At 39.9% G+C, this 14936-nt stretch overlaps 1 protein-coding gene across 5 annotated transcripts in view; it reads right to left on the bottom strand.

Moving 5' to 3' along the window:
* Window positions 1–3170: 3170 nt before the first annotated feature.
* The window catches only part of LOC149146558 (inner nuclear membrane protein HEH2-like), a 299948-nt gene continuing 288182 nt past the window's right edge, over window positions 3171–14936 (bottom strand). For 2 of the 5 annotated variants that reach the window (XM_089449740.1, XM_089449738.1), the window contains one exon: window positions 3488–3600. In XM_089449740.1, the coding sequence (XP_089305866.1) occupies window positions 3598–3600 (3 nt within the window). In that variant the 3' untranslated portion in view covers window positions 3488–3597. Of the gene's footprint in view, window positions 3601–14936 lie in introns of all 5 variants that reach the window. The other 3 variants (XM_089449736.1, XM_089449737.1, XM_089449739.1) reach the window with 3 other exon arrangements.

The following is a 14936-nucleotide window of genomic DNA, read 5'->3' as shown; positions in this document are numbered from 1 at the left end:
GATAGCTTTAACACTGCTTCAAAAATCACTGCAAAGTCTGCTCCAAGATGTTTTCAATTCAGCTGGTCCAAGGTCTGCACAAGAGTGGTTCAAGATTGCTCCAAGAGGGTCCTACAAAATCTGCTTCAAAGCTACTCCAAAAGCTGCATCAAAAGGTCTTCAAGATGTGCTCCAAGTTGGCCTCAAGAGGCTGCTCCATATTGTCTCTAAGGCTGCCCCAAAAATGCCTTTCAAGCGTTGCTCAATAATGACACAAAGTTCTCTTCAAGAAGCCAATCTAGTTACCTCCAGGCTGATCAAAATTTCTCCAAAGTTTGTTTCATGAATACTTGAGATCACTTTAGATTCTCACCAAGATTCTTCAAGGATTACTTCAAAGGTCTGGTCTTAGATCTGCTTTGAAAACCTTCAAGTCTGCTCCTCAAGAATACTTCAAAAATATATATAAGACTGCTCCTCGAGAATACTTCAAAAATATATACAAGTCTGCTTCAAACAAATGTGAATAAAGTATGAGGTCTGATATAAAAGACAGATCTGAAATGTGCACAGGAGGGCTGATTTTCGTTCTTGTCCACAGGGGAGGGGCCGAACTCTGCTCTTTTCCATAGGCCGGGACTGAGGCCAAAGACTAGTCCTTTTCCAGGCCAAGGTCTGCACACAAAATAGGCCGAAGTCTATGCTAAAAGAGGCTGAACTCTGTGCTAGAAAGGAGGCCGAATTCAGTCACAAGAGGGCCAAGATTGGAAGACCTGAGTTCTGTCCACAGAGGGAGGCTGTGCTTGTCCACAAGAATGCCTTAGTTGCAGGGCCGAAACTTCTCCACAGAGCCAAATTTTACAAATCCGAAATTTTCCACAGAGCTGAGTATTGCACTGGTAAAGGAGGCCAAAATTTTTTCCAGTAGATGGCCAAGTTCTGCTCTTCAAAAGGTCGACAAGTTTTCCCCAAAAAACCTGATCAAGAAATTGCCAATAACCATAACCCAGAAATCAAGAAAAGCAGAAAATTCAATAATCTTCTTCTTGAATTTGCTTTGAGGTTCATGAGGTATGAACCTATGTTTTCCCTTCCTCAAGCCAAACTGCTTCTCCTTGATGCTGGGTCGAGTTGCTCACTGGATGAAGTCGAAGTGACTTCTATTTATACTAGACAAGTTGCTCTAAACCGCTGACCTGTGACTTTTTGCCATACAAAAAAAATATATAAAATATTTTCAACAAGAACCTTGTCAAGCTGTCCTGCTCATAATTTTTTTCCTTAATAATTTATTTTCAACAAGAACCTTGTCAAGCTGTCCTGCTCATAATTTTTTTCCTTCAAAAATTATTTTCTTTTAGGGCTGATTTTGGACCCATGAACTTAGATTAATTTAGATCACAGTTTTGTGCAGAGCTTCCGAATGTGATAGACAGTGCTTCAGATATCGTAATCTGTTTGGGAGTTGTCTTCGAACATGTATTAATGTTCATTTTTGAAATGATAGGATAATGTTCTAATTGTAAGCAGCTTCTGATCCGAAAGAGATCGAAGACATGTGTTACCTTTGCACAAGATCAAAATCATACTTACCAGATGTCCTCTGTGGCTTTGACATCAATGAAAAACTTCTCAACATGGCAAGGAGAATGCTCTCATCACTGAATTAGGAATGCTTGCTATGCATTGGACAAGCAACCCTAGAGGCAATCGAAGCACGTCAACTTGCAAAGGTGCATCCAACAACATGGATAGTAAAAGGGTACCTATGTATTGGCCTTTAGATCTAGGCTAAGGTTGAGATCTTGCTCCTATAAAGAATTCCCTAGGTAATGTAATAGGGGCTATAATTCTTATAAATGAGGGCACCATATGCACATATCAGCGTGTTGCAGGCATAGTTTTAAAAACCAGTCTGGTCAAACCAAAAAATCGGTCAAACCAGCCAGCTGGCTCCCTGAGATATCAAACCGTCCCAATAATCCCATTTGTTGGCTGGCCAAGACCGATTGGGTACCAAACTGGCCAGTTTGTTACCTAATCGGTCCTAACCGGCCGATTTTGTAAAAAATCAGCCGGTTAGGAAGCCACATGGTGGGATATGTTGATGGGACCCACAGATGGTTTTTGGAGGTCGATTTTGGCAAACCATGGCAAGTTCCCTCCTAAATTTGCCCCCCTAAGCTTATAAAGGATGCCTAAGCTCCTGTTTGCCTCACACATTTGATTTCTAGTGTTTGTGAGCATATGAGAGATTGAATAGTTCTGCAGCAACATTGATTTTTGGAGCAACAACACATTTGGATGTTCTTTGTCATCATGGAGCTAGTTTGGAGCTACCTAGTGGAGTTGGGGGTGTTGATCCCAATGTAGATTTGGTAGTTGAAACAGGAGTTGAAGGAAGTGAACCACCAAGACCAAGCATGGCACATGGTGACTCGTGAGGATAGTAGTCATGCAGCTCGACAAACGTGTGCTTTTTGTTCTGCTAAGCCTAGTGTTGTTGCTCATGCTACTAGTACTGTTATTGAGGTTGGAGAGGAGCTTGGGGAGTCCTCACTCTGAGCTAGATGATGTTTATGTAGCTCTTGGTGATAATCCCACGTGTAGTAGTGGTTATGAATTTGATGAGCAATCATGTTGATAAGTGATTTGCAGTAGGCTAGTGGCCTAGTAGCTCGAGTTGTAGCACTATTTTCATTGTAGCATTTTTTTTTTGGCCTTTAGAGGCCATTTAGAGCCTCATTGGTTATGTATTTTATCAATGATATCATTCATATGTATTGTACTCGGTGCCATTTTGGTATATGCACCCTTACAAAGTTACATGGTATATAGATGAGAAGACTTTCCATATTTTGTCTCTCTAATGATTTGGAATCATGGTTTGTAATCTTAAAAATAAGTTTTTTTTCATTAAAAAATAATTATTTTATGTATTTTTCGAATTCTAGTTTATTGAATCTGGTTTGATCCGGTTTGATCTGATTCTGGTTCAAATTACTGTTAGATAGGTGACCGGTTCAATGCCCAGTTCCGGCTTTTAAAACTATGGTTGCAGGGTCAACACATATATTCATGTCTCACAAAACAGAAATAAGTCCATTCATACCCAACACTTACTAGCAATTCACTGAAAATGTATGCAACTAGTATTTAGCTTCAGATAGCTCAAATTGTGTTCTCTATCATGAAACATATACAACATTCCACATGATATACAATGAAGTTTATGTACACCTACAATATCAATGATACAAAATTTTGATATACATCCATTATTTTCTAAAGCCAATTCTTGGCTGTAGTGTACAGGAGTACTATATAATGAAAGTACTCAAACTGCAAATAGACGAACGGATTGCATCTACATTACATATCTATCATATCCACTTGAGATTGATGGATTATACAATAGCCACTCATTCCATATTCACCACAGATTGTCCAAAATCCTTATTCTTGAAAACATCTTCTTGACGCATAATCAGTCGTTAAGACCTGCAACTGGAGCATGTGACAGATGGAGATTTTCATCCAGCACATTTGAGCTCTCCTGTGATGAGAATACTCTTTGGTGCAAATCTCCACACTGTGCTCTTGAACGCAATGCCCCTTCTACTACAAAATAATAAAAAATTACACCAAGTTAGACATTAAGTGGTCAATGGCAAGAAAATACACTAATATGGTAAGTAAAGGTTTCACTTTCTTCTCAGGAAAATGTTAAGAAGAAAAAAACATGTTCTGTAGTTTTCAAACGACAAAAATCCAAATTTTTAAATGGTTGAAAAAACAAATATTCGCAGGACATGATGTAGACAAATAAATTAAATCCAAAAAGATACTACCAATCTACTTTCTTGCGGACCTTGCATGCAAAAGACATGCATAAAATTTGTTCAGCATTGTGTATGATATAAACCTTGGTTTGAACTTCGATGTGATCCTCACTTAAATTTATTTAAAAGCTGAAGACATTCTTCTTTTAAGGTGATGTCAAAGTGTGTGTCAATGAGATTGGGCAAGCAGTGTGGTGATTAGGCCCGTACTAATGTGGTCAACTAGGTTCAAAACCCTCCAAGAAGATGTGGATGACACCAAGTGTAAGTCCTGGGTGATTTTAGTGGCATAGGAATGCCCCTCATAGCACAGAAGCTTAGCCCAAAACCCTCCAAGAAGATGTGGATGACACCAAGTAAGCCATTGAGTAGTTGTACCGTTCTAAGAGCTTCATGCAAGACTAAATAGAATATCCCCTGAAAGTTCTCGAGTATAGATAGGGTCCTTATTGAAATGTCAACCCACTGAGTTATTAGCCTTGTGTTCAGTTAGAGATTTTATTGAAATATCACTTTCATAACTTGGGCATGCTATATCTAATGGTGTCAAGAGATAACCTAGATGAAGAATTAACTGATGTTAATAAAGTGTAAAGAGATAATAGTTTTTCTAAGGAAAGCCTCGCAAAATCCTCCCCTCTTCCCTAGAATATCTAAGAGGGAAGGAAGGAAGCTCAAACACCACCCTAAATAGCGACTGGCAACCTAAGGGGACTCAGCCTAACTCATGTTAGCTGGAACTAACAAATTTCGTTCTTCAAGTTAAATACTCCAAAAGACTTAGAATATGTAGATCTCCATTGAGATACAAGAATATATATTAAAATGTATGAGTAAGAATGATCATACAAATGAGAGTGAGAGGCCTACTTATATACTAGGCAGAAACCTCTTCATGGAGAGTCAGGGCTTATTTAGACATGCCTCTTCAACCTAATTACTAACTAACTAATCATTATTTATGATTATTATCATTTACATTATTTCCTATATATTTTATTCATAACATTGCCTTCCTCATCAAAAGGCTTTGTCCTCGAAGCTTACTAATGAAAGGCTTGATCTCTTTTTTCTACTTCGAATGTCTTATTGTCTCAAAACTGTCATCTTCGTTGAAACAAGATGATATGATGCTCGGAGTGATATATAAAATTGTCGCACAGAAGAAGGATCGGACCATCCTAAATTTAATCTTCTGTGGAATATTCTGATCACTAGAAATTTGTAACAAATTGTCATCATAGGACTGAGTTGTGCCCACTTCAGTATTCTTCGGAACATAAGTTTGTTGTTTATGTTCTGAGTGATACGGATTTGTAGATTGATTGAGCTGCCTACTTTGGTGATTCGGATGTCGATAGGGAACTTTTTTGGTTTGACTTTCCCTTACTAGGTGAGTGGAATTTTTTTTATTTTCTTCTGGTGAAGATGTTATTGAGTTGGTTACAAAACCCTAACTTGGATGTTCATCGTCTGAACTACAACATCTAAGTGTGTACTTTCTTCAACTAGCTTGTCTTCTTCTTGAGTTGTGACATTCACTAGATCGATATTTGCTCCCTTATCTTCAACCTGGACAGTTACGACTAGAGACTTTGATACTTCTTGAATAAGTTGCTCTAACTTGTCTTTTAATGACTTCTTGTCATTCTTAAGCTTTTTAATTTGTGTTAGTAATTTTTCACTATGATCCTTAAGTCACAAGACTTCTTCATTTCTATCAGCAATGATTTTGTCAATTTCATTTTGCATATTTTGTAATACTTTTTTACATTCTTGAGAAATTACTTTTGAAATATCTGATATATCTTTTGGCATTACTGAATTTGGCTTCAGTGTAACATCTTGGAGTATCATTTTCTTCTTACTATAAGAAAATGTTAAAAACTTTTTCTTCGTATTTAAGATGACGAATCCTACCGCTTCCATCCAGGGTGACCCCAAAATAATGTCACCTTGATTGCTCCATAGGGTTTGAACTGAGAATTGCGATATAAATGTATAATCCTCAATGTTTAACTGTAAATTAGTTGTCATATATTCTGTTGCCAAAACAGTCTAATTTTTCAATTATATTTGACTCCGAAATCACTAATTGGTTTGCGATTTTAGGCATTGTATAATTTTTACCTTCAGCGGGAGAGATGGAAATAGTAACATCTTTTCCTGTGAGAGTTCCCTTAATGTTGAATAGCGCTTTAACATAGTTGGGTAAGATTTCTAAAAATCTTCCTTCCTTCAATTCCGAATTAGATGCCATTTTGCTTGTCAAGATGAACTTAGTTTTTTCTTTTTTTTTTAATAACCCTTCTAATTTTTATAATAAAATATTACTCTTCCTCAATTTAAAGAAACTTTCCCTTGACTTGTACTTGAACGAGGGTTACACTGTCCTTTTTTTTTTAAATATTTTTTTAATATAATAATAATACTTTTTTTTCTTTTTTCAATTAATTAAATTAATTATATCATGTGTAACTTTAACAATTACTAAGTTCTTATTCAAAAGGGGCCAAGGGTCAAATCTATTGGACAACAGGCACACCTTTTGGCTACCAAACGTGACTGTTGAAAAACAACGACGGGTGGAGAAGTGTCTGACTACAAGCGTTCGGACAATGATGGCGAAGAGTTTAGGCGGTTGGGAAAACTGCAGGGGAACAATGGAAGGAATAGCGGGGCGGTGCAGAGGGAGCAATGCAGGGATGACCAGATAGGAAGACAGGAAGACAATGACAACTTAGGTGACGACTGGCAAGACCGTGTGGATTCAGACTGGCTCGTTGGATTTTGAGCGAAGCAAACTCGACTGTGTGGAGCGCTAATACATTGGTTGACTAGCAGAAAGCAGAAACGGAAAGGCGAACGGTGGACGAAAAGTGGATGGTGGTTGTTGGTAGTGAGCAAATAGCGTAGCAGTTGGTTGCGGGCAGGGTGGTGGCGGGGTCAGTGAATAAGTACCACGAGAAATGACAGTGGAGGTTGATTGTTGATGGCAACAAGCGGCTTAATTGTGGGCGCTGTGGCGGCTAAGGCGGCACAACATTGGGTAGCTATGAGCGGACAGGCAAGCGGTTGTCTGGTGTTGGCGTTTTGCACTAACCTGTGGAGCCGGCACTGGGAAGTGCAGCGATTGTAGGTGGTCGGATCTCAGTGGAATAACTTGACAGCGACAAGGAGCAACAGCGGTTGTAGGATGCCGGTGGTGGTTGGCGCCAGTAACACTGGCATGTCGTGAGCGGCTATGGTAGTTGCCCTACAGTGGCTCGGTCGCCCGATTGGTGTCGAAGCTACAGTGGTTGTCGAACGATAATTGTTGTTCCTTGCGCGGGTAGAGACAGGGAATGTAAGTAATTTTTTTATATAACTTCTATATTTATTTATTTATTTATTTTGAATTTTTTTATTCGAATTATATATATATTTTTATATAACTTTTTTTTTATAATATGAACTTTCTTCTTTTTCAATTATTTATTTAAATATATTTTTTTATTTTTTTTATTTATTTTTTTGTTTTATTTATTTTTTGTTTCCTGTTTTTCTTATTATGGCCAAAGGCCAACTAGCGAACGGGAGACCCTCCAAAAGCTTGTAGCGAAACGCTTCAACGGCGACAAAGTTGACAAATTTCGATGGCCAATGACCTGGATCAAAGAACAAGCTCTGTGCAGCAGTGAAGCGGCCAAAGGATCAAACTGCTCTGATACCAAATGAAGCGAGCAAAGTTCATTCTTCAATTTAAATACTCCAAAAGACTTGGAATATAAAGATCTCCATTGAGATATAAATATTATATTAAATGTGTGAATAAGAATGATGATACAAATGAGAGTGAGAGGCCTACTTATATACTAGGCAAGTGCCTCTTCATGGAGAGTCATGTCTCATTTAGACTTGTCTCTTCAACCTAATTACTAATTAACTAATAATTACTTATGATTATTATCATTTACATTATTTCCTATATATTTTATTCATAACATTATCTTTCAGGTTTTACTCAAAAAGATTTTACACCATTCTTGGGGTGCTTCATGTGATGTGGGGTACATGATGTGTTGATTACCCATGATTGTACTACAATGGACATACACATTCAAGATAGCTTACTCATGGATTGTTAGACCTTGTATTGATTTTTATATGGCACACTTCCATGGAGCATTAGAGACCTAGAAGGCATGATGGCATTCTTCATCATGCACAAATGGAGAGTTAGATGCTTGGAGGTTGGTTCACCTTGGATGAGGACCATTGGACATCTTGTACAAGGGCATTAAACCCTAGATGGCATGCAAAACTTGGTTTCTTGCATGAAAGTTTGTACATGGAGGCTTAGGAGGTAGGATTGGAGCCCTATAGTACTTAAGAGCAGGAGCGTTGGACGTTTCTTAAGGAGCATTTAGCATTGGAGCCTTGCTTGTCAGAGATGCATGCCTTGGAGCTTGAAAGGTGTCACCTAGAGTTGGAGCGCTCCACATGTAGACCTATCTTGTGTAGGGTTAGGTTGCTTGCAATGGACTAGGTCCACTTTGTATTGACGGCCTACTTGACATTTAATATAAATAAAGGGAGGAGAGACTTTCCTTCACTTCATTGATGTTCACTCATGCAATCATGTGCTTGTGTTAGAGATTTGAGAACATGAGCAAAGTTCAAACTGGTCTTTTTGTACTCTTTTGCTTCAATTGTCTTTGCTCTCTGTCTTGAGTGTTATGCTCGTGGAAATTTAAAGGAAAGCTATGATTAGGGTTTTTCCCTAGGGAGACAAAGAATAGAAGGGTTTCAGATAAAACTTAGTGGCACAAGAAGCTTTGATATTGTAGCTCTTCTAAAAGAAGAATACCAGGATTTAAGGCATTTGGAAACCCTAGTGCTACTTTGTTATGAACAAAGTTCATACACGTAGCAAAATACTCAGAAGATCAAAAATACGTAAATATCCATGACAAGACAGTAATATATTTATATAGAAATGTACAAAAGATATGAGATATGATGAGATATACAAATGAGGGCCCACTTATATACCTAGGTAGTTTCCCCTTCATGAACGATCATGTCCTTATTAGACATGCCTCTTTTATACTAATCACTAATTAATTAATTATTATTCTAATTATTGTTGATTTGGGGTAGCATTAGATGTGCTCTAGCCACGAAATTTGGTGGAGAGGTTGGGGCACATGAGATCTCCAATACCCAGAAAGGGTTTGGGCAGATTCTAAACAGTTCAGGAAATATTAAAATAATTAATATTTTTAATGGAGTCCCTAAGTCTAAACTTAGGGAAAATAAAATATTAATGGGTATTAATATGAAACTGTGTTAGAATGGTCCAAAAGACATGGATCAAGCCAGATCTACTCTTAGCCGTTGATTAGGGACTTAATCTCGGCCGTTGATTTGTCACGGAGAAAAGTATAAGAGGAGGCTTGAGGGTCACTTGGAGAACACACTGAGGGAGACCAGTCAGTTCAATTTCTGGAGCGGGGTTTGCTAAGAAATTGAACCAGTGGTTTGGAGAGCAGTCAGCAGATAGCAAGTACGGAACAGATAGACAGCAGATCAGCACTGAAGAAGCAGACGCAGAGCCAGAGGAAGCCACGCAGAGGCAACAGAGACTGCGCAGAGCCTGAAGGGCCTACGTCATCCACACAGAGGTTGCAGGAGTGACGCAGAAGCACAAAGAGACTGTGCAGAGCCTCAAGAGGCTGACACAGAGGGTTTCAAGCTGACACAGAGGGTTTCAGGTTGTAGCAAAGGTCAGTGGGGCCCACGTTGGGTTTAGAAAAGTGTTGGAAGTTTGTCTATCTGTGGGTAAACCAGTTTGGCACCCTGTTGTACAAGAAAATTGCTGAATAATAAAATCCTCCCTTGTTTCACCGGTTTTCCCACATTGGGTTTTTCTGGGGACATTAGTCCAAAATAACTGTGTCAATGTGTGCATATGTTTGTTTCTGTATTACGATGTGATATCTGCAGCAGTATTTATTTTAATGTTTGTTGAAGTGATTTCATGAATAACTTATGATATAAGTAGGAAAAGCAAATTAGTTGATGCAGTGATAGAATTTTCACATGGTACCAAAGCAAGTAATCAAAGACAGAAAGGGAAAATCAGTTATGGGTCGAGACCACGATGTCAAGGCATCCACCTCAAGGGACTCGCGCAGATTTTCAGAAGATTGCACAAGAGAGAGATTTCGATTTCTCTATGTTGGCTTCCAGGTTGGAAGAAAAAGTGGTGTGCATGACTAGTGCTGCATCATCAGAAGTATGATATATAGACAGTGGAGCCTCGTGGCATATGACAGTGATCAGGGAGTGTTTCTCAAAATATCGAGAAGAGAAGATGAACTTTCAGATCACCATGGGGAACAAGGCAAAGTGTACTCCAGTAGGAAAGGGTACCGTAGTTTTTCAGGCAGAATCGGGAGAGCAGTTTCGTGCCACAAATGTGTTGCATGTGCCAGGATTGGGGATGAACTTACTTTCTGTGTCACAACTACAAGGCAAGGGCTATGATGTGTACTTCATCAAGGAAAAGGTATACATCAAACACCCGAGTTGGAAAAAGAAAGTGCAGATCGGGATCAAAAGTAATCGGTTGTACAAATTACAACTAGAATCTCCAATGGTACTAATAGGCAGTCATGGGGACAAAGACTTGAACGAACTATGGCACAGAAGGATGAGTCGCTTGCACCATGGAGCTCTGAGAATACTCAAGAGCACTGTAACAGGAGTTCCAGATCTGAGTACAGAACGAGATAATATATGCATGGGATGCGCTCTAGGAAAGTATGCCAAGGCAGCATTTCCTAGGAGCAACCACAGGGACGAGTGTACTAGGATTGATACACTCAGATATCTGCGGATCTATGTCCGTCAAAGCTCTCAGCAGTGCCGAGTATTTCCTTACCTTCATTGATGACCACTCGAGGAAAAGCTGGATCTATTTTCTAAAAACCAAGGATGAGGTTTTCTGTCAATTCAAGGAGTTCAAGGCTCTAGTGGAGAATCTGACATGTAAGAAAATAAGAGTCTTGCACTCAAATAATGGTGGAGAATATGTCGATAAGGACTTCACTGATTATTGTGCTAAGGAGGGCATCAGAAGAGAGTGGACAGCTCCCTAAAATCCGGAGCAGAATGGGGTGGCAAAAAGGAAAAACAGGACTATTGTAGAAGCAGCTAGGGCCATGCTGTATGATCAGGATATGTGAAAATTCCTGTGAGCAGAAGCATGCAACACAGCTGTCTACTATAAGAACGGGACGACTCATCAAGCATTGGGCAAGATTACTCCAGAGAAAGTCTTCACTGGGAAGACACCTGAAGTCAGTCATTTCAAGATATTTGGGAGTTTGGCATATTGTCGCATACCCAAAGAAAAGAGGAAGAAGCTGGATCAGACTGCAGAAAAGGGGTATCTGGCAGGATATAGCCAAAACGCTAAGGCATACAGAATCTATCTTCCAGGGAGCAGGAAGGTAGTAGTACAACGAGATGTAAAGTTCATGGAGGACAGAGCTTTCAGAAGATATTGCGAAATGCCTTCCAAGGAGCAGTCGAAAGAGGATCCGTTGGCCATGCCTCTTCAACCAACAGAAGTGAAGAATCCTTCCTCAGATCAGGAAGATTCTCAGGATGAGGAAGAAGAGTGAAAAGAAGCACCTGTTGACAGAAGAAGAACCAACAGGGAACTTCGTCAGATTCTGCGTGATGCAAAGAACTTCATCGGAGAGCCAAGGAACAGTAAAAGGGAGCGAAAACAGCCAGACAGGTATCAGGCGTTAGTAGCTTAGGATAGAGAGCCTGCCAGCTTCAAGGACGCAGCTCAGCATCAAGTATGGCTAGATGCAATTGTGGAGGAATATAACTCCATAATGGTAAACGATCTCTGGGAGGTAGTGTCAAGGCCTCAAGACAGATTTGTGCTAGGATCAAGCTGGATCTACAAGATCAAATATGTTGCGGACGACAGTATTGAAAAATACAAGGCCAAATTTGTGGCTAAGGGGTATGCTCAAAAGGAAGGGATTGACTATGAAGAAACCTTCGCCCCGGTAGATAGGTATACATCTATTAGGACCATGATATCTCTTGCAGCCCAGATGGGATGGGAGATCCATCATATGGATGTCGAGACGGCATTTCTGAATGGGGTAATAGAAGAAGAAGTATACATTGAACAACCAGAGGGCTTTGAAACACATGAGAAGAAGTCTCATGTATGCAGATTGAAGAAAGCCTTGTATGGGCTGAAGCAGGCACCAAGAGCGTGGTATGGTCGAATAGATGGCTACTTGCAAAAGATGGGGTTTGTCAAGAGTGACGTTGATTCAAATCACTACTATCTGGTCGTAGAGAGCGAGCCACTTATCTTAGTATTATATGCTAGGAAACCGGATTCGTCCTAAACCCCCTGCGAATCCCGAATCCGGCGAATCCGACACGATTCGGTCTGGATTCGTGTCCAAATCACAGGACACGTCGTGTCCGAGGGCGTGTCGCGATTTTAGGACACGTGTCCGGTTTCCAGGACTTGCTAAGCTCAACGCGGGTATGAAAAGGGCGTGTTTGCTCATTAATATTTTCATTTGGTAAGTGATTTGTGCTGTTGCAGCAAGGAGTAGAGCATTTTGGCAGCTTCATAATCAAGTCTAGGCCCTAGTATTGATATGCTATTCATGGTAATGTTAAATTCTTAAAGTAAAAGTGACATTCTCCTTAATCTTCATTTTCATCCTTTTACTTAAATTTTTAACATTACCATGAAATGACTCAGGATGTTTGAGAGTGGTTCTGGCCTCATTGGATTTCATATGGAGAAAGTAGAATTTTAGATTTCATTCAAAATCCAGCAGACTTATCAGTTTTTCAGGATTTTAGGATTGGGGGATTGCAATGTTTCCATTGAATTTTTTCATGTATTAGGGTATGGAACTCGTATTTAATCAAGAGCACCAAACCAAGAGCTTCTAAATATGTCGCTCCCGCTCCCGTTTTCGCTCCCGCTCCCAAGTAACACTGTTCCTGATGATATGGGTCTGGACACCATTGTTGAGTTGGCATTGGCCAACATGGATCTCAATGATCCAGTGCTAGAGCCTGTTAGATTTGATGACTTAGAGGGGTCAGCCTCCATACCAGCAGATGCAAAGGCGACTATGGATACAGGGGAGGAGGAGGATGTAGAGGAGAGCAGTGGGGACCATGATGATGGGGACAGTGATGCTGATTCTAATGCTAATTGATGCCTTGAGGCTTGTATACCTGTAGTTGTTTTATATTTTCTATTTCTATTTGCCATTGGCATTGCACCAACACTACCTATGTAACACATTTTGATTTGATGATTTAATGAGAAAACTACAGTTGTCAGTGTGTTTATCTTACTATCTTGTAGTTGTAAGTTGTCTTTCAGTTATGAATTATGAATCATGATTTAAATTTTTAATAGATTTATCATTTATGTGACCAGTACCACTGACATTTATTTGAATTTTGTATGTACTATGCATGCTAATAGCTATAGATGAAGATCTATGTTTGAAATCAATAAATTTGTATCATTAATTAAAATTTGTGTAACAAATATGATAATATCTAATTTTTAATATATATATATATATATATATATATATATTTAAATATATTATATATATATATATATATATTTTTTAATAAAATAATATATAACGTGTCCTAACTTGTCCTGTTCCGGGGGGTCAGCGTGTCCCGAATCCGACACCACGAATCCTGAATCCTACGTGTCCCGAATCCCCGTGTCAGGTGACTTAGATTATATGTGGATGATCTCTTCCTGACAGGATCATCTAGACTCATTGAAGACTGCAAGAAGAATCTAGCCACAGAGTTCGATATGAAGGATCTGGGACAAATGCACTATTTCCTAGGGTTGGAAGTTTGGCAGCAGAAAGGAGAAATCTTCCTTGGGCAAGGAAGGTATGCTACAGAAATCCTGAAAAGGTTCAGGATAGGAGATTGTAGACCTATGGCTACGCCAACAATCACCAACTGAAAGAAGATTGATGCATCAGAAGACAAGGATGTCGATCCCACCCTATACCGACAGCTCATAGGGTCCCTGATGTATCTAGTCAATACCAGGCCAGATATTTGCTACGTTGTCAACACCCTCAGTTAGTTCATGGTGGAACCAAAGAGGGCTCACTGGGAAGCAGCCAAGCACGTTCTCAGGTATTTACAAGGAACAGTTGATTATGGGCTCTTGTACAACAAGGGGAAGGAAATCAAGTTGAGTGGATTTACTGATGCAGATTGGGCAGGAAGTTCAGTGGATCGGAAAAGTACCTCTATGAACAGTTTCAACATTGGATCAGGAATAACCTCCTAGTGCAGTAGGAAACAGAAGTCTGTGGCTCTGAGCTTATCTGAGGCAGAATATATGGCAGCAAGCACAGCTTCATGTGAGGCCATATGGCTCAGAAACCTGCAAGTAAACCTATTCCGAAGAAATATGGAGGCGACCAGGATCATGTGTGATAATCAGAGTTGCATCAAACTCTCTGAGAATCCAGTATTCCATGATAGGTCGAACCATATTGATATTCGGTGTCACTTTGTCAAAAACTGCGTCCAACAAGGAGCTGTACAGTTGAGCTACACTCCTACAGGAGAACAAGAGGCAGATATCCTCACCAAGGCCCTTGGAAAGTCAAAATTTGACTACTTCAGGGAAAAGATGGGGATGGTAAAGAACCCCTTTCAGAAGTAGTGTGTTAGTAGCACGAATGAAGAGGGAGTTGCGGTGAAAATGCAGTGTTGGGAGAAAGGACCAGCAGCAGCACAGATGCAGAGGGAATTGTCATACAGATGCAGTTGTGGCAGTAGCAGAGTCATGGGCAGCAGTGCAGGAGGCAGCAGTGGCAGTAGCAGAGTCATGGGTAGCAATGCAGGATGCAGCAGTGCAGAGGATGTTGGGCAGGGAGGCTTAACATCAGCACAGGGACCGATGCCAGATGATCAGGGTGATACTCAGTGAGTATTACTAGAGCACAGTACTCGCTAAGATGGAGTGTTGATTTGGGGTAGCATCGGATGTGCTCTAGCCATGAAATT

Source organism: Pinus tabuliformis, chromosome X (genome assembly GCF_031772625.1).
Source record: "Pinus tabuliformis cultivar Carrire ecotype Pingquan chromosome X, CPIR1, whole genome shotgun sequence".
Taxonomy (NCBI): Eukaryota; Viridiplantae; Streptophyta; class Pinopsida; order Pinales; family Pinaceae; genus Pinus; species Pinus tabuliformis.
Note: the sequence above shows the minus strand (reverse complement) of the source record. Positions and strands in the feature narration are given on the sequence as shown.